Source organism: Rhineura floridana, chromosome 6 (assembly GCF_030035675.1).
Source record: "Rhineura floridana isolate rRhiFlo1 chromosome 6, rRhiFlo1.hap2, whole genome shotgun sequence".
NCBI classification, from domain to species: domain Eukaryota; kingdom Metazoa; phylum Chordata; class Lepidosauria; order Squamata; family Rhineuridae; genus Rhineura; species Rhineura floridana.
Genome location: NC_084485.1, coordinates 71,967,961 through 71,991,133, shown reverse-complemented (window position 1 = coordinate 71,991,133; position 23,173 = coordinate 71,967,961). Strand labels below are relative to the sequence as shown.

The window sequence follows — 23,173 nt, the reverse complement described above, 5'->3', positions numbered from 1 at the left end:
GTAGGGAAATCCCCACTGTGAGTTTTTGGCAGAGAATTTGAGGTGGGAGGAGGGGAACTTCAGAAAATTTTATAGTTGCTCCTTGAAGGGGGAGGAAAGGGTTGGGGTTGTCCCAGCAAGAAAAATGGAAATGCAGATGGAAGGCGTAGAGGGGTTTGTTGGAGCATGTTGCTGCAGCAGTGTAGCTTGCCAGGGTAAATTTAAGGAAGAGTTATATCTCTCAAGATGCCCTAGATTACACAGATTGAGGCAGATGCATAAACAGACTTAAGCAGTTATACGCACACAAACATGCACACAAGTAAAGTATGTAGACTGGCAAAAGTGAAGTGCACCTGAAAACTGCAAACACAAATTCACCCAGTAGGCTATATTTGCTACTCATGTCAAATTGGCGCAGATTTGTGGACTTCAACATAATCACAAATCAGAAACAGCATATTGTTCATATGCCACTGTTGTCAGGCACATAGATTTATAAGTATTGTTTAAACTGGACCATTATTTGATGTCTGTCCAAAGTGTGCTAAGGTTCTGTGGCTGCCAAGTACAGATCCTCTCTATTATTTTGAGATTAAGCTGTTTCTGCTTAGGCAACCAATTTTGTTTAGTCGTTTGCATGATAACAGCACAGCCCATCTATGGTTCACAGGTGGGAATGCAGAAATCACATAACAAAGAGACTCTTCTAGATGGAGCATGCCTGCATCACTAGAAGTGTAGCATATTTTGTGATTTGGGACAAATTTTGACATTTAATTATTCTGATTTTAAAGGATTATTGTATTGCAAAGGAAGCTTGCAAAGGAAGGTGGGATTTTTTTAGCCATAGATGCATATGTATAGGAAGCTCCCATACCTCTAGTGCAGTATTGCTAAACGGGGGGGGGGGACGCTCCTAGGAAAAATAAGGACTATAGGGCTAAAAAAATCTTTTCCCACCCTTTAGTCTTATTTTGGCCTGGGGTGGAACTGAGTCTGAGAGAGAGAATGATTTACTCAAAGGAATCCAGTGCGTTCCTATGTTTTGAAGTCCTGTGAAGGCCTTTGGTGGAGTGCAAGATTGATGATGTAATTTACTCCAAACACTCTTTCAGAAATTTTTCCTCCACAAAGTCAAAGAACATGTGGAGGGCAGGGCCGCTTACACCAGCCCCAGCCCCAATGTACCTATCCCTACCAGCTCTACCCCTGACCTTTGTGTGTTGAGCAGGAAGGTCTGAAGGGTGAACCTTCAGACGTTTAGCTGAATGCATTTAGAATCCTCCACAAGGTCAGGGTTCCTGACTTTTTGGAGAGATTTCTAAGAAAGTTTAGCTGAATACATGATGGTTGCTCATTCAGATTTTCCTACTCTGTACATGAAAAGTAGGGATGAAATCGACAGGATGTTGGGGGTAGAGTGTACAGTGTTGAGGGGGTGGGGCTGTCTCCAAGTGTTCCCACTTGCCCCTTCACACTTTCAGACTGAATGCCTAAAGAGGGCTGCTGCACTGGAGGCCTTCATGCTTGTGAAGTAAGGTCCAGCATAGCTCAGGGATAACACCAGGATGCATTAGGGCTATCTGCATATGCCCAGAGTGAACTGCAGAATCGTTTCTCTGTTCCACAGTCCATCTGAAATTTTGGCAGAGCAAACTGCATCCATATCTAGTTCCAATGGCAAAAACATTTCAGAATTATTTGGTGGGGGTGGAGCTGAGAGCACAGCTACCTTAGGCTACCTAATGAATTCATGATTTGAAGGGTGGGCTTCCAGGCTCATAGCACAGCTTCTTTATCCACTATGCCACATTACCTCTTGAGGAAATAAACCAGCCAAATGAATACACAAGGCAGCTAGGGACAACTGGCTAGGTCACAGCACAACAGAAAAGGAGCTAGATACTATGATATATAAGTGGAAAATGAGTAATTAGAGTGCTGACAGGGCAGTCCTGTTGAAGAAGGTACGCATCATTTTGAGAGTTTTATCAAGAGAAATATTGTGGTTGGCACCACACAAGATGGCAGTTCTGTTTTTGTTTTGGGCCTCAGATGCAATAATATGAAGACAATAAAAAATTGCAAATCTCAGAAGACAAGACTGAAAGGCTTTGGTATACTTAGGACTTGCCTACTTTTTGCTTTCCTTGGCTCAGCTAAGTGATTAAGAACTTTAATTATATGCTAGCAGTCATAGATTTGCCCAGTTAATTTGAATTAATATGTGAATTTCTGCTTTCCTCACTTTTTCACACCTCTTTTCAAAAACAGTCCTTCCTGTTGCAAGACTGTATGAAGTTTCCTACATCTCTCTCTTCCTTCCTTGACTACATGACCTTCAGCCCCAATCCTCTCCATTCAGGTGCAATTCATAATCCCTAAACCATATGTGGGACTTTCCCTGTCACTTTTCTTTCTCCATGATCTATCCCCTCAGTCACTCTTCCTTGTAGACTCCATATCTCCCCTATCTCTCTACAGCAGATTGCCCCTCAAATCCGAAGGCCTTGTGTGTGGTAGTCCCCATCCTCTTTCACTTATTAGACCAGAACCGAACATAAGAACATAAGAAGAGCCTGCTGGATCAGGCCAGTGGCCCATCTAGTCCAGCATCCTGTTCTCACAGGTGCCTGGGGGAAGCCCGCAAGCAGGACCCGAGTGGAAGAACACTCTCCCCTCCTGAGGCTTCCAGCAACTGGTTTTCAGAAACATGCTGCCTCTGACTAGGGTGGCAGAGCACAGCCATCATGGCTAGTAGCCATTGATAGCCCTGTCCTCCATGAATTTGTCTAATCTTCTTTTAAAGCCATCCAAGCTGGTGGCCATTACTGCATCTTGTGGGAGCAAATTCCATAGTTTAACTATGTGCTGAGTAAAGAAGTACTTCCTTTTGTCTGCCCTGAATCTTCCAACATTCAGCTTCTTTGAATGTCCACGAGTTCTAGTATTATGAGAGAGGGAGAAAAACTTTTCTCTATCCACTTTCTCAATGCCATGCATAATTCTATACACTTCTATCATGTCTCCTCTGACCCGCCTTTTCTCTAAACTAAAAAGCTTTGCATGGCTTCACATTCTACCTGCAGTAAGCAGCCCCACAAATCTCTAGGCACAGTATGATGTTTTTATTCCTTCTAATTTCCTCACAGTAGATGTACTTGCTTTTAAAACTGGCCATTCCACCTCTGCCTTTGGAATATTCAATAACATTTTGTGAGGAAATAGCAGCTAAAAAGATGATGGTGGTCAAGGACTGGTATCGTCACATTTTTAGCCAAATGTATATTCACTAACAGGCAAAAAAAACCCTTGCAGTTTAACAATGTACCTATAGCCAACAGATATTTCTATCGAATTTTAAAAGGCAGGGAAATTGGGCAGCTATAGTGAATGCACCAAGGGAGCAGGAGACCTGACCTCCTCTTTGAGATATTGTACTGCCCTACATATTTGTCAAAATGCAAACACCATTTGGGTTGGTCTTTCACAGTCCATTCCACTTCCTGTGTAGCTTGGAAGAATGTGGTAACATGTGCCTCTGAGCATATGGTGAGTAGTGGCAACACCTGCCATCTCCAAAGATGGAGAATTACATTTTTGTATGTTTTTGTGTGTGTTCTTCTTACTTTGCTTCTTTCCTGTGCTACTACTGTTTCTACAGAGAATCTAACCAAGAAAATTATATTTCTGTAATTATTCATCCTATAAATCTGTATCAAATTTATTTTTATTAATTTCAAAGCCTTTTTCTTGGTCAGTGTCATATGATGGCTGAAGAACTCTCAGAACCGCTGTTTATTATCTTTGCGAAATCATGGAGGACTGGTGAAGTGCCGGATTACTGGAGGAGAGCTAATGTTGTCCCTATCTTCAAAAAGGGGGAAAGGAGGAACCAGGGAACTACAGACCAGTCAGCCTAACATCAATCTCTGGAAAAACTCTGGAGCAGATTATAAAGCAGTCAGTCTGTAAGCACCTTGAGAATAATGCAGTGATTACTAGGAGCCAGCATGGATTTATGAAGAACAAATCCTGCCAGACTAATCTTATCTCGTTTTTTGATCGGGTAACCTCCCTTGTAGACTGAGGAAATGCTGTGGACATAATATATCTCAACTTCAGCAAAGCTTTTGACAAAGTGCCCCATGATATTCTGATTAGCAAGCTAGCTAAATGTAGGCTGGATGGAACTGTCAGGTGGATCCACAGTTGGCTCTGGAATCATACTCAAAGAATGCTTATCAATGGTTCCTTCTCTAACTGGGCAGAAGTAATGAGTGGGGTACCACAGGGCTCGGTCCTGGGCCCAGTGCTCTTCAACATTTTTATTAACAACTTGGATGAGGAGGTACAGAGCATGCTTATCAAATTTGCAGATGATACAAAATTGGCGGGCACAGCTAATCCCGTGGAACACAGAAAGAAAATTCAAAGGGACCTTGATAGGCTGGAGCATTGGGCTGAAAACAACAGAATGAAATTCAACAGGAATAAATGCAAAGTTCTACACTTAGGAAAAAGAAACCAAATGCACAGCTATAAGATGGGGGATACTTAGCTCAGCAGTACGACATGTGAGAAGGATCTTGGAATTGTCATTGATCACAAGCTGAATATGAGCCAGCAGTGCAATGTGGCTGCAAAAAAGGCAAATGCTATATGAGGCTGCATTAACAGAAGTATAATTATTGTGTGAAGTATTAGTTCCCCTCTATTCAGTACTGGTTAGGCCTCATCTTGAATTCTGTGTCCAGTTCTGGTCTCCACACTTCAAGAAGGAGGCAGACAAACTGGTTAATAAAAATTATTGTAAAAAAAAAAAAAAAGGAGGCAGACAAACTGGAACAGGTTCAGAGGAGGGCAACAAAGATGATCAGGGGACTGGAAACAAAGCCCTATGAGGAGAGAGTGAAAGAACTGGGCATGTTTAGCCTGGAGAAGAGAAGACTGAGGGGGAGATATGACAGCACTCTTCAAGCACATGAAAGGTTGTCACACAGAGGAGGGCCGAGATCTCTTCTCGATCATCCCAGATTGCAGGACACAGAATAATGGGCTCAAATTGCAGGAAGCCAGTTTTCTACTGGACATCAGGAAAAACTTCCTGTTAGAGCCGTACAACAATGGAATCAATTACCTAGAGAGGTAGTGGGCTCTCCAACACTGGAGGCATTCAAGAGGCAGCTGGCCAGCCATCTGTCGGGAATGCTTTGATTTGGATTCCTGCATTGAGCAGGGGGTTGGACTTGATGGCCTTATAGGCTCCTTCCAATTCTACTATTCTATGATTCCATGATGGTGAAGATAGCCTTTTGTGTTTCAAACTGGAGGTTTCTATTTTGGATGCATTAACAGTTGCATCTGAAACTGCAGTTTGATATGAAATCAGACTGATTACACTATGTTGCTACTTAAGCGATGAATCTAGCTGTTGGAAAACACAAACTTGGCCTGCCCAAGATGCATGTGTTCAGCATGCTGTGCTAAACCACTCCACTTAAGGAAAGGTGGGCATGGTCAATTAAAAACATAAAGCACACCTAGAAAGTTGCTAGAATATATTTCCTCCCACTGTTTTATCGTATGCAAACTGAGACACTGTTCATGTCCGTTGGCAACTATTCTGCAGAATAGTCAGTGCCATTATTCCACAATTGTTTTGGAGCTTTTTTTAGTGTTGCAAAGTGTTGCTGTACACATATTCACAGAAACAGAAGCAAAAGAAAATGATTTACTACAGGAAACTTCTGAAATTGCATAGTAAATCAAACATATTTAACATGACTATCTGAACTATATCAACTGTCTTAATATTGTTGCTTCTTCCCTGCTAAAGCAAGATCAGCACAGCACATGTCTTGTTTCTGTTATTTGGGCTGATGCCACCACTCACCATATGCTCAGAGGCACATGTTACCAAATTCTTCCAAGCTACACAGGAAAATAATAATAATAATAATATTTAATTTGTGTGTCGCCTATCTGACAGATAGCCACTCTAGGCGACGTACATTAAAATGGGATAAAATACAATAGTATCAAATGCAGTCACATTAATCTCAATAAATAAAATACTGGACAGTCATCAGTACATTTATAAAAACATTTACATATACAGCATATAATAGATGACAAAATCATGGAGATTAACCCATCCCAAAGATCTCAAAGGCCTGTTGAAATAGCCACATCTTCAGGGCCTTGCGGAATACATCCAGGGAAGGGGCATGTCGGAGATCAAACGGGAGGGAGTTCCAGAGAGTGTGGGCCACCACAGAAAAAGCCCTCTCCCTAGTACCCACCAACCTAGCTGTTTTGGTTGGTGGGATCGAGAGAAGGCCTTGCGTGGCTGATCTGGTCGGGCGGCATAATTGGTGGCGGTGGAGGCGCTCTTTCAGGTAAACTGGGCCGAAACCGTACAGGGTTTTAAAGGCTAATACCAACACCTTGAATCGGGCCCGGAAAACAACCGGCAGCCAGTGTAGATCAAATAACACCGGCGTAATGTGATCACGGCGGCGGCTGTTGGTAAGTAAGTGCGCCGCTGCATTCTGTACAAGTTGCAATTTCCGGGTTGTTTTCAAGGGTAACCCCACGTAGAGCGCATTACAGTAGTCCAATCGAGAGGTGACCAGGGCATGTATTACGAGTGGGAGCTGTTGAACAGGGAGGAAGTGGAATGGACTGTGAAAGACCAACCCAAATGGTGTTTGCATTTTTACAAATTTGTAGGGCAGTACAATATCTCAGAGAGGAGGTCAGGTCTCCTGCTCCCCTGGTGCATTCACTATAGCTGCCCAATTTCCCTGCTTTTTAAAGTTTGATAGAAATATCTGTTGGCTATAGGTATGTTCTTAAACCACAAGGATTTTTCCCCCTATTAGTGAATTTCTCTGTTTTTTAATTTGGGAGGTAAGAAATGGGATCCTGTGCAAGTTTGCTGAGAATGGATTGATGATTTGCATGCTTATTGAGTTCAGTTGGATTTACTCCCCTGCAATCATACTTAGGATAGGTGAAACGGGGACGTGAGGAGGAGCGCAGAGGGAAGAAGGAGGGAGGGGAGGAGTAAGGGCAGAGGGGAGGAGGAGTATAGGAGGAGGCAGGTTTGATCATTTGCATGCTTATTGAGTTCAGTGGGATTTACTCCCTTGCAATCATGCTTAGGATAGGTGAAACTGACCATGGGGGGAGGGGGGGAAGGAGGAGGAAGGGAGGACTGGAGTGGGCAGGGGAGGAGGAAGAAGGAAGAGGATGGGATGGAGAGGGGGGAGGGGAAAGTCAGGTCTGATCATTTTCATGCTTATTGAATTCAATGGGATTTACTCCCATGTAATCATGCTTAGAATAGGTAAAACTGACCATGGAGGAGGAGGATGGGGAGGGGACTGGAGAGGGAAGGAGGAAGGAAGGGGAGGAAGATGGGGAGGGAGGGGTGCGGGAAGGGGGAGGGAAGGGAAGGGGCAAAAGGGGGGGATAGGGAGGAAGATGAGAGGAAAATAGGTTTGATCATTTGCATGCTTTTTGAGTTCCGAGGGATTTACTCCTGTACTATCATGCTCAGAATGGGTGAAACTGACCTGGGGGAGGGGGAGGAAGGGGAGGGGAGAGGGAGGAGACTGGGTGGGTGGGCACTAGGCGGAGGGAAAGCCCTCCAAAAGGAAAACATTGTGAACAATATCGTTTTTCAGGGTTTCCCCTACTTTGTTATTCTCCAGCAGGCACATGTAGTCTCCCACCCAAATTTAAACCAAAGCTGTCACTGGACACATCCACACCAGACCTTTATTTCACTTTAGACAGTCATGGCTTCCCCGAAAGAATCCTGGAAAATATAGTTTGTGGTGCTGAGAGTTGCTAGGAGAGGCCCTATTCCCCTTACAGAGCTTCTATCCCCAGAAGAAAGCTGGCTGTTAAACTACTCTTGACTCCTGGAGCTCTGTCAGTGGAATATGATTCTCAGCATCATTCACAAACTATACTTCCCAGGATTCTGTGGGGGAAGCCATGACTGTTTAAAGTGGAATAAATGTCTGGCATGGGTGTGGCCTCCTGATTCGCCAAGGCAAACAGGTGTGAGTCTGGCTTTTAGAACAGTTGGTTCTTACTGAACATGCCTGACTTAATAGACTTCAATGTTAAATTTCTTAAATTAATTAAATATCAGCCATGCATTTTTTAAAACTTTTAAACTGCAGAAGATGAGGTCAGAGTATGGGGCAAGGTCAGTAATAGGATTACAGGTACTCTGTGAACATGGTTGAGTTTTAATTAATTTCAACAAATTATGAGAACTCTGACAGAAAAAAGCGCAACAGGGGTCTGGATTTTTTTTCTCGTTTTGCACTTTGAACTCTCTATTCTCTCTGAGTGTTTTGTGTATTACCATGAAAACTTGAGAGTTGTTAAAGCAAGTGTTTCTGAGTTCAGGACTATAAGTTTTGTAAGGTTTTGTTTTGAAATGAGCTTATGGGAAGCATCGGGATGGCATGGGGTATTTTCAATTTAACATTGCGGAATGTGAAAAATCCATGCTGGCTATGGCATACAGCCACTCTTATGGTTGTATAATAAGTATTAACCCTAAAACTATATATCAATGAAGCATGCTACTACAAGAGGTTGTAGAAACTTGATAACTGGAAATTATTTGAAAAGAAAAAAAGAGAAGTAAACATTGGCACTAGATAGTTTGATTGGCATTCACCTTTCCTGCCAGAGTAGGGCTTAACTCAATGATCTCTTGCTTTACCTTACAGCTATATAATCTGATCATTAGCGTTCTTTGAGTTCTTTTGTGGAATTCTCTGATTCACACTGAAAGCAGCGAAGGAATCTTTATCAAAGACCTTTTGAAACAATCTGCAGTGCTGGTTTAGAACATTAATCTAAGCCCCAGGAATATTGTGTTCTCTCAGTAAATTGGACTTAACCTTGTGGGGGAAGTTTGAAAGAAGCAAAACAAAAAGGGAAATGTCAGACAGACCTTCTTATTAAGAAGCACCATTAGAGATATACCCATGAATGCCCTTGTTAGGCTGCAGAAATAACTCAGACTCAAGTGTGCAACATGATTATGAGCCAAACCCCTCAATATTACACACAGAGAAGCCCTCATCAGACTTAAAAGGAAAGCCTATAACTCTTTGAGTCAGCATAGGTAAAAACTTTGTGGACTGTACAAAATTAACTCAGTTCTGGTCAAAATAAATTATGCATATTAATAAGCATTCATCCATGCTTATTGGTTGCATAAACACTTTCAGTTTGTACTGTTCTGGATCAGTTATTTCTGAATCAGCCCTTTGGCTGCTCTCAGTATGACCCTCCAAGCTCCAGAGAGCCCTGTCTGCTTTTTCTCATTGCCCAGCTGATCAGTCATCTGCTGAGAAGCAGGCAGACATTTATGACAGCACTTTAGCTGCATTGGGATTCCTGGGGAGTGCAGGCTTAAACCTCCCTAGTGAACCTCATTAAAGTGGTGTGTGTGAGAGAGGAGGGGAGCAAGGTTGTGTGTCTGTGAGAGGGAGGGAAAGATTGAATGCCTGCCCTGCCCCTACCTCCTACTTGGTGGGGCCACTGGTATATGGCCCCTGGACACCCACCCTCCACTGCATGTGGCCCTCAGGGATAAAAGGGTTGCCCACTCCTTGCATAGACAATAAATTAGATGGACCAGGGGTCTGACTTGGTGTAAGGCACCTTTCTGTTTTCATAACTCTAGTTAAGGGCTCACTTAGGACAGGAGAAAGTGAGTTACATAAAGAAACATGGTGGGGTGTAACCAAGCCCGAGAATGCCTTGGCAATGCCATATGAGTCAGCGCTGAGGAGTTGGGAGCAAAGTCTTGACCTTAGCATGCCCCATTGTGTGGGATCGTGCTTTGGCAAAGCCTGGAAGACTGAAGCATTTGTAAGAGGAGGTTTCAGAACAAAGCTCTGCCTTCATGAGTTGTTTTGACTCTTCCTCTCTCATTGTTTACTTGCTTCATGCCAGACCTTTAGAACTGATTTTCATGGTTGTGGTTCTTGTGTGCCCTAAGGTTGGGTGTGTGTGCTGAAATGGGGTAGCATTGGTAGACTGTCTGACATAGCTGTCTTTTGAACTTCAGCTACCAAGCCTTTCCATTTATTTCTGATCTCTGTTACCAGTTCCACTCTTGATTTCTGGAATTACTCTAAAGAAGGGTCTGATGAGTTCTTTCACTCATCATTGGTTGCCCATTCACCTTTATTTGCAAAGGTAGGCAGGCTTCATATATGATGGAGGTGATAAGACCTTTTCCATTGTGGGAAATGCTACATAGACTAAGCAGGAATCTGGCTGCTTTTCCTGACAATTGTTCAGTATTCCTAGAACAGATTTAGAGTAGCTTTCCCTAACCTAGTGTCCTTCAGATGTTTCAACTACAAATCCCAGTAGCCTCATCCAGTATGGCCAACGGTCAGGGAAGATGGGAGTTGTAGTCCAACAACACCTAGAGACCACCAAGCTGAGGAAGGAACCAAGCAATATTTTCAAAATGTGCCTGTCTCAGGTATCTCAGGCCCTATTTATTCCTTTCAGCCTATGGAAACTGCATTGCCATCAGCTGGTGAGGTGTAGTTGTTCCATTGGGGACCAACTTTGACTTTTGGAATACCAAATAAAATGTGAATTAGCAGTAGCATACCAAAAGCTGAATTTGTCCTGTGGCAATGTAGCCACATAAGTTGCGGTGTAACTGGGAGCCAGGTTGGACTGATGGAAAAAGGACTACCATGAGCTAAAGAGATCATGTCACTGACTGGGCCACAGCTGCAGCAGATGCTGGGGAATGTGCACTTAGATGCATCTGCGATGGAGCAATTTTGTATGTGTGAATTAAGCAGTACTTAGTAGCAAGTTCATATTTCTAAAGTCTCTCTTCTTTCACCTCCTCTACCATGCTTGTTTCCTTATGGCATGAAGGCATTAGACTTCTCAGAAAATAATTTCCCATGAAACTCTAGTTTGGCATGCCAGACTACAGCATGCTTTAAAAACTGTTTATCTACCAGTCTAATCCTATAGTTTGTGTTGAGCACTGATGAATAGAATATAAGAAGCTGCCTTATACTGACTCAGAACATTGATCAAGATAGCTCATGACTGGTTCACACAGAAGTTTAGTGTGAATCAGGCGCTATTTGCAGTCCCATTTAATTTGCAGGGTTTACATGACGTATCTGTGAATGCGAAGGCATGCTGCTGTTTTCCCTTTAAATCCGCATCAAATCAATCCAATTCTAATCCAAAAAGGGAAGGAAAAACTGTCTGTGCTTCGTATCTCTAGGGCTTGTAGATGCTTAGCTCCGATACTTTTGTGAGTCCCTGCCCACTCCCCGCTCCTTCCTTTGTTCATGTCATTTCCTGCTGGCTCCTGTTCTGTAAGCCTGCTGCAAACTGTGCTTTTTTTTTTGTCTTTCCCCCCTAACTTGTGCAAACAAATATTTGTATTTCTGCTGGATTCTGAAAATGCAACTACTCATACTTGAGGATTTTTTCTTTTTTTTAATGAAACTTACTCTGGAACAAACTGAGCATGCTTGGTTGGCAAGGTAACTAGAGGAAGTAGTAGTTTGACCTTAAGAGGTCATTAGGAAGCTGCATGATTGACTCTTTCCTTTCAGAATGAACAGAAAACAGCGTATTGGAAGGTAGGAGTGTGAACCTTTAAACTCTATTGCAATGGGAAAAACTTCGTCTTTAAAATGGAGTTCCGCTCCCATCTGAATGAGCCCTCAGTATTGTTCTGTGTGAATGAGCTCTCAGAATGGCACTCCAGGGTTTTGGATGGAGGGACATTCCCAGCCCTACCTGGAGATGCAGGGCATTGAACCTCGGACCTTCTGTATGCAATCAAGATGGTCCACCACTGAGCTTCACATTGAATGGAAAGCCAATATGACAGATTCCTGGCCACCATGCATCTTAGCATGCTCACCTACTCACTAGTGCAAGTGCTACTGCACAAACCGCAGGTATCGATAGGATTGTCATCATTTCTAGTCATTCAGCTCAGTATCAATACCTTTGCTAGACTTTCCCTATCCTCTGTTCTCTCCCCCATTGACAAACTTGTAAATACCTTGGGATGGCAGGACCTTATATCTTTTGCTTATGCTGTAAAACGCTATGTACACTCATGGCACAATACGCATAATGAATGAATGACTTGTCTAGCAGCTGTCTTGCCTGAATGACAAGCAGCAGAGCTTCCCTATCTTTTTATTGTCATCTCTGTCTCTCTCTGTCTCTGTGTGTGTGTGTGTCTCTCTCCCCCCTCCCTCCCCCCCATTTCCTCCTTACTCTTAACGCCTTATTTTCTTTGATCCATTTACCATCCCACATTACAGTTCTGGGACCAGATCTAGGAATCTTGGTTACCATAGTGAGAATGTTTGTTTTGTGTGATGTCGCCATTAAATTGTTACTTGTGTTAATTTGTCGCCCTGCAGATGTAGATGAATGTAGCATCAACCGAGGAGGCTGCAAGTTTGGCTGCATAAACACCCCTGGAAGCTATGAGTGTACCTGTCCTGCTGGGTGCAAACTTCATTGGAACAAAAAGGATTGTATAGGTGAGTGTATAAAAGGGCTGAGGTCATGCTGCCCCCTAGAGGCAGAATGCATTTCAGCAGACAAAGTTTTAGCTGGAGTCAATATTACTGTAGTTGCCGAATAGAGAACAAGGAAACTGTTTTTTTATGTGAATGACTTTTATTGCCTCTGAGTCTGAGCATGACACTGACAATTACTTAGAGGCTGTATTTAGCCCATGGAGCAGCACAAACATGGCATTGTCGCATGGCACTGTTTTCATAATTTAAATTTCTGCATTGTTAAAAGTTGCCAAGTTATTAATAAGAATTTATGCCTTCAACAATGAGCTGAAAGACCGAGAGCACATGCAGAGAAGCCATTGCCATGGCAGAGACAAGTGGAAACAGCTATGGTGTAACTAATGCTTATTTACTTCCACTGTAGAACCAGGGTTAGCTCTGCACTGTAGTCATCCCAGTAGTTGAGTCTGGCAGCTCTTTTGTAAACTGTACTCTCTCACTTGCATGTATCAATTGATGCTTGTTCTTCAGAGCTGGTGATATGTTTGGCTGGCACAATATCTTCACGAGCCACACTTGCCTGCAACAAGAATGGCAAGAAGGACAGCTGCTCTCTCACCTGTTCCTCTAAGGCTCGCTTTCTGCCAGGTAGGTACACAGATCCCTCTCACCCAGAAATACAGTAGCTTCAGGCTCCAATATTTGGAGGTTCATGGATATTGAGCCATTATGGGGCCATGTTATTCTCCTGCTACCAGAGATGTAATTCTGTATACACACCTGTACCCTTTTCTATCATTTTTCTGCTGCATTTGAAGTCTTATTCAGTCCCACTCCCCAGTCCTATGGCTTGTTCCCTTTCTTGCTCCCACATAAGATCTTGGAGGTTTTCTGCTTTGATTTCAGTGGCAGCATTAGTAGAAGGAGAAGCAATTGACAGAGAACTGGGATTTGAACTGAGGTTCTTTGTGCTGTGCTAGTATAGAGCTTAACTCATGTGCAGGGCCAGCATCAGTACTTGGTATCCTTGGGCAGATGCCAAGGCCCTACTACCCCAGCAGGGCCCACCGCTGATGTCTGCCATAGAGGCAGTTTGGAATAGCAGCTTTGCACCATTTCCCACAATGCTATGATTGAGGATTTAGTGGGAAATTATAATAGCAAGCAGCTTCCAACTGCCCAGTGCAGAATTCAGCACTCTACTGTTGCCTGCCATCACCACCAGGTATGCCGGAAGAGGAGGCTGACCACGTAGCACTTTGTCAAGGGTTTCTTCAAACCTGAAGGTGGTTCTGTCTATGCAGTGTTCATTTGATTTCCAAGATTGAAAAATATACACATCTGACTGATTGGTTTTCTAGGCAAGGGACAATACATGCCTCTGCCAACCCAACAGCCTATCCCAAAAGAAAAACCCAGATTATTTCATTGTCTTGTCACTACCCTTAACTTCTATGTATTGATTAATACATTTTATCTGTTCCTGTCCATCTTCATCTCCTGTTAATAGCTGTGCAGGGGTAGCTTCCACCGGGGACTCTGATAAACTAGTTTTCATGCATTTAGCTCTGGCTCACCCTCCTTCTAATCAGATATGTGTTCTGACTCATGAATGGCTCCACAAAGGCTGTGGGCCATGAGAATTTACTCAGATGGGTCACACTCTGGCACCATCTGTGCTTTTTAAATGTGCTTTTATTGCACTGGGATTATTTGGAGTGTTGTTTATCCTTTCTGAAGACAAATAATGAAAATAACATGGTAATGGTTTCTGGCCAAAACTGGGCTGCTTTTATCCATATGATCAGTGGGCAAGATCAGGCTTGGACTAATCTTTCCAAAGTACATTTGGGGTTTGGGTTGGGCTGGGCTTGCAAATACAGGTCCATGCAAGCATGCATTTAGAAACATCTGGCCATAAGCCTCTGCTGACACCGCCTTGCTTCTTTCTCTTTTCAAGAGTCTGACAATAGCTACACAGTGAGCTGTGGGACCCCAATCCTGCGGCAGGGACCTCCACAAAAGTCCAGCAATGTCAGCAATTCCTGTGTTGGTAAGTTTAATTTCTGAGCCTTTAGAGCTCCTTCCTAGACCCAGGTGGCCCCCCTGATACTTAGCACCTGTCTTTTTTTTTTAGAGACTGTCACTGCTCCAATCAAACAGAAGGCTTCTTTCAAAATCAAGGATGCTAAATGCTACCTGCACCCACGCATGAAAGGCAAGCAGGATGAGGCGAGCAGGAATGGTGCACTAGGTGAGGTACTCTCTCCTTTGTATGTCTTCTCACAGTGTTCCATTGGGAGTATTTCCAACGCTAAGTGTTGTCTGTCCTGAAAGCAGCTCTCTGGATGCAACACGTAGTCCTTGTAAACATACTCCTGTGATGCTTTTATGACCAGGCAGGAACCGTGCTTTCTGCAGTTGCCATAAAGCTACATACTGTAACCATTAAAAAGCAGGCATAACTTCCAGAGAGAGCTTGAGGCTCAGAAAGTCCAGGCTTCTTTTGCTCACTGTCTGGCTAAGAGACATCTCAGTACGTGTGATCTGAGGAGAATCAGGTTGAGGCTTTTATGCTTTCGGGCCTTATCTGAAGATGTAAGAGCCCAGAAATAGAAAAAGGAGGATAAAGAACCCTAAGCAGGGGGGGCCTACCCTCCACAGCAGATGGTATAGTGGGGAGAAAAAAGTGAAAGCAAAAGTGCCACATTTTGTTGTGTGGGATTGTATCATTAGGCATCTGTGCCCAAAGAAGTGCGTTAGCTGATGTGGGGCAGACAAGGGAGTCAAAATATGAGCTCCTACTCATGGGATAAAGGAGAAAAGTCCTGCTTGGTTGTAACAGAGGCAAATGCCAGTCAGGATTTCAGAGAGATCTTGCTTAAAGGATATTGACACTGTCCCATCTTTACTAGGTGGGCCAGCCCCTTGCTCAGATTGCCAGGTGACATTTGTGAACTTAAAGTGTGACTCATCAAAGAAGGGCAAAGGACGCCGGGCCCGCAACTCTCCCAACAAGGAGGTGACTCGCATCACACTTGAGTTTGAAGCTGAAATCAAACCCGAAGAGATCACAGGTAGAGGAGGTGGCTTAGAAAATTCGGCTCCCCCAAAGGGATGGGGCAAAGTAGGAAAAGGGAAGAGGCTTACATTCCAGGAGCACCTGTTTGAGAAGGGGGGGACTAATAGGCCCACCTTCCCTAGGCATTGCTAAGAGAGTGCATAGAAAAGGCAATGCTAATGTCTCACTTTATTTATGTTTAATATTCAAAGAAGTAACCAGTAATTATTACCAAAATATCATAAATATGTAAACACACAAATATCTATACACAGAACTATGGAATGTACCCAATGTTATTCCTACTCAGAACAGGCCCATTGAAATTAATGGGCATGACTTGCTTAGGTCCATTAACTTCAGTGGGTGTACTCTGAGTTGAAGTTGTATCCAACTTATAATATGATGGGTGTTTTAGTCTATATTATCCGGAGGGCACCAGTTTGGGGAAATTCATGAAATACATGAAGCTGCCTTATTCAGAGACAGATCATTGGCCCATTTTGTCCAGCACTGTCTACTCTGACTGAAAGTGGCTCTCTCGGATCTCAGGTGAGGTTCTTCCCAGTTCTGCTGCCCGATGTCTTTTTAACTGGGGGTGACAGAGATAGAATCTCGAACCTTCTATATGTAAAACCTGTGGTGTGCTACTGAACTATGAACCTTCCTGTTGCATGAGACTGAAATGGTGTTAATTGAACAATGGCTGGAAGTAGGAAGGGACATAAGGTTGTCTACAGAAATGATTTCCTTCTTCCTAGTGCAAGGGTGGGGAACCTTTTTGGCTCCATGGGCCAGATCCTCATCAGAATCAGCTTCACAGGCCAAATTCGACAGACAGGGCTCCTACTTGTCAATCATATGACATCATTATGTTCTCACATGATTGACAAGGGGGTGTCCTACTCACCTGTCAAAATTCCTTGTGGCATTCCACAGCACCCGACAGCCAGCAGGTTGTCGGTGCTTGGGAACTGCAGCACGAAGGCCATTGCTAGCCCTGTGCTCCCTGAGCATATGGCTGGCAAAGCTGTTTTTTTTGGTCCCCTCCCCATGGAGGGGTGGGGAGAAAGATGCTGGTATTTTATGAGCATCTCTCCACTGGAGAGAATCCCGTCTTCAAAAAGCAGAGGAAACAAATCTGATTTTTGCATATCTGCTGCGAGAGGCATTGTTGTGCTCAAGAGACTCCCCTTTCACAGTGGATCTAAAAAAGCAGGTTTATTTTCACTAGTTTTTGCAGATCTACTGTGAAAGGGGCTTCTCTCCAGTGCAGCAATGCATGTAAAATACCATGGGGAGGGGAGACAGTGCTCTGTTGCAAGCCCTGAACATAGGGCTTCCAATGTGGTTCTTTGGAGGGTGAAAAACCTGGTATTTTACAAGCATCGCTGTGCTTGAGAGAAGCTCTTTTTGCAGCAGATCTGCAAAAAGCAGAGGGTAAAAGCCTTCTTTTTGTAAATTCACTGCAAAAGGGGTTTCTTTTGAGCACAGTGATTCCTATAAAATACTGAGGGCGCAGACACACTAGCTGCCTCTAAAGCTGCCAGACCGTTTCTCTGGCTTCGGTTTAAAAGACATTTAAAGCACATTTGCCCATGGCTGGACACACTTCCTTTCCCCTCCGCTGATCTCAGACCTTTTAGGACCACCCCCAGCAAAGCGCTGGGCCAATCACTGTCTGTGCCCAACCTACAGTAAAACATTTTCATTGGACACACCACAGAGTGGAAATGAGTTGCTCTACCAAAGTTTTGATTTCAGCTTCAAGCTGATTTCTCAGAGAAATGCACTGGAGCTGCGTTTCCCCAAGTTTGGGAGTAAAAAGGGGTGGAGTTTGACTAGTGCCATGTGTGTCCAGCTTCAGAAAAAAGAAGCACTGAAGACAGCACAACCCTAAGTGTGTCTGTATCCTAAAAGTAGTTGCTTCTCTCCTCTCTTCTCTCAGTTACCCTGCTGCCCCGACCGTGGGACAGCCTTTCCCAAGGGAAAACTGCTGATGGGCAAAAGGGGAGAAGAGGAAGAAAGCCAGCTTCTTGCAAAGGGCAGGATGACTAAGAGAAGAGAAGGGGGAGGAGAGGGAAGAGGAGAGGAGAAACTACACACTCTCTCTCTTCCTAACTTTGCTGTTGGGCTTAACTAGCCCCCTCAGACTAGACAAGTGAGCGAACAAGAGAACTGAAGGAGCTGGTGCAAGACCAGCAGCATGGAGGAGGCAGGGAGCTTTCAGACAGGGACACCTGTTTGAACTGAGTAGGATTTAACTTTGCTAATCAGCTGATGAGCAGAGATTAAATCCTGTTGCCTTTGCTGTGCAATCTTGTTTCCTGCTGGGAACGGGATTGTGGAACCAAGGCAGGATTCAATCCTGTCCTCTTGCCCACCAGCTGACGTCACTAGTGACATCAGCTGGTGGATGGGTGGGCGTGGCTTGGGGAAAATTACCTCGGGGGCCAAATGAGACCCCCTGAAGGGCCACAACTGGCCCGGAGGTTCCCCACCCCGTCCTAGTGCTATGTAAACAGCACAGTTTCCTTCCCTCATCTCCAGCCAGCTGCAATATGAACTGTGTGCGGCAGAAGGTGGAGAAAAAACTGAAGTCGGCAATCAAAACACTGAAGAAATCCATAAACCAGGAGCGATTCCTGATCCGCTTTTCAGGGATGGAGTATGAAGTGGCACGGAAGCTGAGCATGACTCCTGAGAGGCAGGAGAGCTGTGGGCCAGGACAGCAGAGATTGGGATCTAAGTGTGGTAAGGAACTACCTGAATTGGTTGAGAGTGAGGAAAGGGAGAGTAAAAGAACCTTTTGCAAATTAACTGCAAGCCTTTAATGCTACACTGCTGCTCTGATGTCCCTGCGGCCAACTCTTAACATCCATGGCAGCCACATGTGTTTATAGACAATAGTTAGTTACTATGCTCATACTTTTGAGGGCCTGAGCTGTATTATTGTAACCTAGACAAGGGGAGATCCTAGGGTCTCTGTCCTACAAGAAAGACAAGGGTTATCTTGAGCATTGTCTTCACACATGTGTCACTAGCTCTTTTGCCTCTCTCTTAGTTAGCTGCCTGCAAGGAACATACTACCATGGTCAGATGGAGCAGTGTGTCCCTTGCCCTCCAGGGACCTACCAGGAGAAAGAAGGCCAGCTCTCCTGTGACCTTTGCCCTGGAAGTGATGCTTATGGGCCAGCTGGAGCAACAAATATAAGCACCTGTGCAGGTACAGGGATGAGCTGCAAGGTACCCTAAGCTTATAGCTGAGGTCCGGTATCCTAGTACACTTGACAAACCTGTCCCAGTGGCTAACAGTACCTCTAGGAATTAGTTGGAATTATTGACCCCAGCAAACAGAGTGGTATTAGCAACATCCATAAAAAGAGTATTGCAGTGATATCTGCTATTTCCCTTATATATACAGCCCTTCCACACCAAATAAGGGCTTCTAATTTATGAGTACTGGCCCTAAAGCCAACATATGCAAAATGCCTACAATGGTGGTTTTGTATGTAAGTAACTGTCATTGTAGCCTCTTCAGGCCTACAGCAGCTTTCCTAACCCTAGGCCCTCCAGATGTTTGGAGTACAAGTCCCTTCATTATTGACCATTACCTATGCTAAATTGAGCAGATGGAGACTGTAGACCAAAACTTCTGTAGGACACCAGGTGAGAGAAGGCTAGCTTTCCTGTAAACTTTGCCCTGGAAGTGATCCTTATGGGCCAGCTGGAGCAACAAATATAAACTCCTGTGCAGGTACAGGGATGAGCTACAGCAATATCTCAATGTTCCCTTTGAAAAAGGTCCCAAAGATAACAAGACACTTTGGTTGCCCTTGAGTATTTTTTTCTTGTCAATCTGGAGTTTACTCCACTTTGAATCACAGAAAAATCCGTGATTCACAAGAGGCTACAGCTGCAGATATGTTCCAAAATGTTTCCTAATTCTCTAACTACTGACAGGAAAATAGCTGTTGACATAAATTGCACTTCAAATTGGGGTAGGATGGGCAACAGGGAGTGCCAGACAATTTTTAGAATTCCTCCCTTTCTCATATTTTTAGTTGTGTGTTTTAACTTTCTGTAGCCTGCCCTAGGACCTGCTGGTGAAGGGCAAGCAGCAATAACAACAACAACAACAACAACAACAACAATAATAATAATAAATAATGTAGCATCTGGTTGTTACTCTGAAATGACAAACTGTTCTACCAAACAACAATTAGTTAAATTAGGTGTGGGGAACCTTTGGCCCTACAGATGTTGCTGAACTACAACTCCCATCATCCCTGGCCATTGGCCATGTTTGATGGGAGTTGTAGGTCAGCAACATCTGGAGGGCCAGAGGTTCCCCACACCTGAGTTAAATAAAGGATCTGAGTTAAATACAGGTTTTTGAAGCTGGAGCCACTGGACAGTTCAGCTTGATGACCCATTTCATCCAAGGTACTTCACATCCGAGATTTGGATAAACGGGTCTGTGGCTTTTCTCCTTCATACCATGGCATGACCACATTACAGTGCAGAGGCACAAATGTTGCTCTTACCAATTTCTGGGCTAGTGGATGGCTCCCAAGGTGTTCTCCCATGACTCCATACATTATAGTGCATGTTGCATGCTGCTGGTACATTAGAAGCAATGTGTGTGAGGAGGCAATCCTTAAGGTGGACCAATGAGCATCTATTTCTTCTGCATGGCCCACAGGTCAGTGTCCTCCTGGTCAGTACTCTGTAGATGGTTTCAAACCCTGCCAACCATGTCCACGCGGCACCTACCAACCTGAAGCAGGCCGAGCTTTGTGTTTCCACTGTGGTGGGGGACTGAACACCAAGCACGATGGAGCTTTTTCCTTCCAGGACTGCGATACCAAAGGTATGCTTTTGGGAACAGCTCCATCTAAGCTGGGGATGAGGAACCTCAGGCTGAGGAGCCAGCTGTAGCCCTCCAGTCTCTATCTGGCCGTCAGGGCTCTCACTAGGCCACACCCCTTCTCCCCAGACCACATCTCTCACTGGCCATGCTTTGCACTCTCCTTGAGTGTTTTTGGCTGACTGGAATAAGTCCTTGAACTCTGATAATGTGTCTTCCTTGCCTGGAAGAGGAGGAATGTGTGAGGAAAGTAGCTTACTGTACAAAGGTAAAATTCATATTCTCTGCTTTGCCCACTTTTGCCTCTGACCCTGCCCACCACTGGCATGTGGCCTGAAAGGTTGCCGAGAATGCAGCCCTCAGGTTGCAAATGATTTTGCACCTCTGGTCTAAGGGTACAAATGGCTGCCATTCCTAAGGTGGCATGTTGCCCTTGATTCAATTGGTTGACTCTTGAGTGGATTGAACATCCATATTTGACCAGCAGACCTTCTTCCAGTATGCATATGTTCTCCAAATCATGCTAGTGCTTCACAATGTTCAGTAACCCACCAGAAAGCAGCTAGAGATGAAAACACTAAAGTGTAGCATAAGAGTGTAACTAGGAAATAGAGCTATGAATCAGGAAGCCCCTGGGTTGACTCTTACCTTTGCCATGAACTCACCAGGTGGCCTTCAGCAAGCTATCCATCTGTAGTATATGGGATATAATGTTGACTTACCTTACAGGATTGCCGTAAAGATTACAACTAGAAAGTGTGTGGGAAGTATTTTGAACACTTGGAAGCGCTATAAAAAATTAAGTGTTAAATTAATATTAATAATTTAATAAATGGAATTTGTGTATTGCTTGCAGAATAATGGTTCCATATGTGAGATGGTAAACGTTTTCATTAGGACCAATGTACAGAAATAATCAGCCTCCAAATTCAGTGTGTATTTTATCAGGAGGCAAAAAGAGAAGTTAAAATAATGTTCAGCAAGTGTTACTATACACTCTTAGAGTTAATCCTCAAGTTGCCTTGCATCATTTCTATGATATTCATACAGCTTTCTTGCATAACTAGTGAAAGTATACCACCAGCAATTGTACAAATGACTTTTCATGTACATAATGCTTGCTGGTCTTGTATTGTTTATTTATGCCCCTGACACTTCTCTCTTTTATTCGGCATATAGTTCAATGTTCCCCAGGCCATTATTATAACACCAGCGTCCATCGTTGCATCCGCTGCGCTGTAGGCACTTATCAGCCTGACTTCCGCCAGAACTATTGCATCACATGCCCTGGGAATACCACCACAGACTTTGACGGCTCGACCTCTGTGTCACAGTGCAAAAGTATGCTTTATTCTCTGTAGATTGTATGGTATTTGGAAGAAGGGAAGAGTAGGGACTTGTTAGTGTTATGTATAGGAGTCATTCACTGAAATTATTTCAGTGTCATTGGCTTTGTACTGTTTTTCCTTATGCATGCCAATGGACAAGCTTATGGACCAGTCTGTATTTGTGTTCACTCACAACACCTATATATACACTGATATGCATGAGACTTGTGCCACCTCTTGTGCTTGTACAGTGTCAAGACAGGTCTCCCTTGACAGCCAATCGAGTTCTGTTTCGCAAATAATGTTCCAGTGATCTCTATGTGTTTTGTTGCAGACCGTCAATGTGGAGGGGAGTTGGGCGAGTACACCGGTTATATTGAGTCTCCCAACTACCCTGGAAACTACCCTTCAAATGTAGAGTGTACTTGGAATATCAACCCACCACCAAAGCGCAAGATTCTCATTGTGGTGCCTGAAATCTTCCTGCCATCTGAGGATGAATGTGGGGATGTCCTAGTCATGCGGAAAAACTGTAGGTAACCAAATGCTGTGTAGGGCCGTGCAAAGGGTAGTGAGACAGTGGAAACCATTTCCTCCCAGCTCTCTGGACAGTGGAAACCTAGGCAGCAATGGAGACTCTGTCTCCCTGTCTGCACCAGTAAGTGGCCAAGCCAAGTGATTTGTGCCTCCCAAGGCTGATGGGAAGAAGGGATGACAATTCATCCTGTGACTGGGGACCAAGCGAGAGTCAGCAGCTTTATAAGTTAGCTGTCACCTGATCAGTCACACTGCTTAGAAATGTGAATGATTAAGTGATATATCAATAAATAAATCAATACTAAATAAAATCTCTGCTGAACTGGTTACTGCAAAACCATCCCTTGCCATCCACAGTGGTGGTGCTGCAGTGAACTTCTTCCTCCAGGAAGCTGTCATAGTGTGCAAAATGTAAAGTGCCTGGGTTCTGTTGTTGGAGTCTCCAGGTTGAGACTCCTGGTGCCTTACAGTATTGACAGCCCACAGGATATTGGGGCAGCTGGAAAAAAACTGGCTTCCTCTGGATTGAGTAATTAGCTTAGAATGTCCTTATATACTTAAACTGTAAATGCAGAAAAAGTTATTTTTAAAATAGTTTTGCTTTGGGCAATCCCTGAACTAACGCTGTAGTAAGGGTCTGTAGACTGCACAGCCTTCACTGTCTCACAATGGTCCCTGTCAGTCATTCTGATGGGCTTGGGACCAGTGTACATTTTCCTTGCTGCATCCATCAGTAGGATTCTTGTAGGGTTCTCTGGAGCAGTTTTCCTTGATCAAGCAAGGTGAACCCTCAGCCCATGACCCAGAT

General features: G+C 44.1%; 1 protein-coding gene across 14 annotated transcripts in view; it reads left to right on the top strand.

Annotated features, from left to right (window-relative positions):
• Nucleotides 1-23,173, top strand: part of SCUBE3 (signal peptide, CUB domain and EGF like domain containing 3) — a 230,431-nt gene that overhangs the window by 199,356 nt on the left and 7,902 nt on the right. For 13 of the 14 annotated variants that reach the window (XM_061632341.1, XM_061632340.1, XM_061632344.1 and 10 more), the window contains 10 exons: nucleotides 12,465-12,587; nucleotides 13,101-13,217; nucleotides 14,530-14,622; nucleotides 14,707-14,823; nucleotides 15,485-15,646; nucleotides 18,181-18,384; nucleotides 18,695-18,856; nucleotides 20,336-20,503; nucleotides 21,680-21,841; nucleotides 22,163-22,360. In XM_061632341.1, coding sequence (XP_061488325.1) covers nucleotides 12,465-12,587; nucleotides 13,101-13,217; nucleotides 14,530-14,622; nucleotides 14,707-14,823; nucleotides 15,485-15,646; nucleotides 18,181-18,384; nucleotides 18,695-18,856; nucleotides 20,336-20,503; nucleotides 21,680-21,841; nucleotides 22,163-22,360 — 1,506 coding nt within the window. Of the gene's footprint in view, nucleotides 1-12,464; nucleotides 12,588-13,100; nucleotides 13,218-14,529; nucleotides 14,623-14,706; nucleotides 14,824-15,484; nucleotides 15,647-18,180; nucleotides 18,385-18,694; nucleotides 18,857-20,335; nucleotides 20,504-21,679; nucleotides 21,842-22,162; nucleotides 22,365-23,173 lie in introns of all 14 variants that reach the window. The other variant, XM_061632345.1, reaches the window with a different exon arrangement.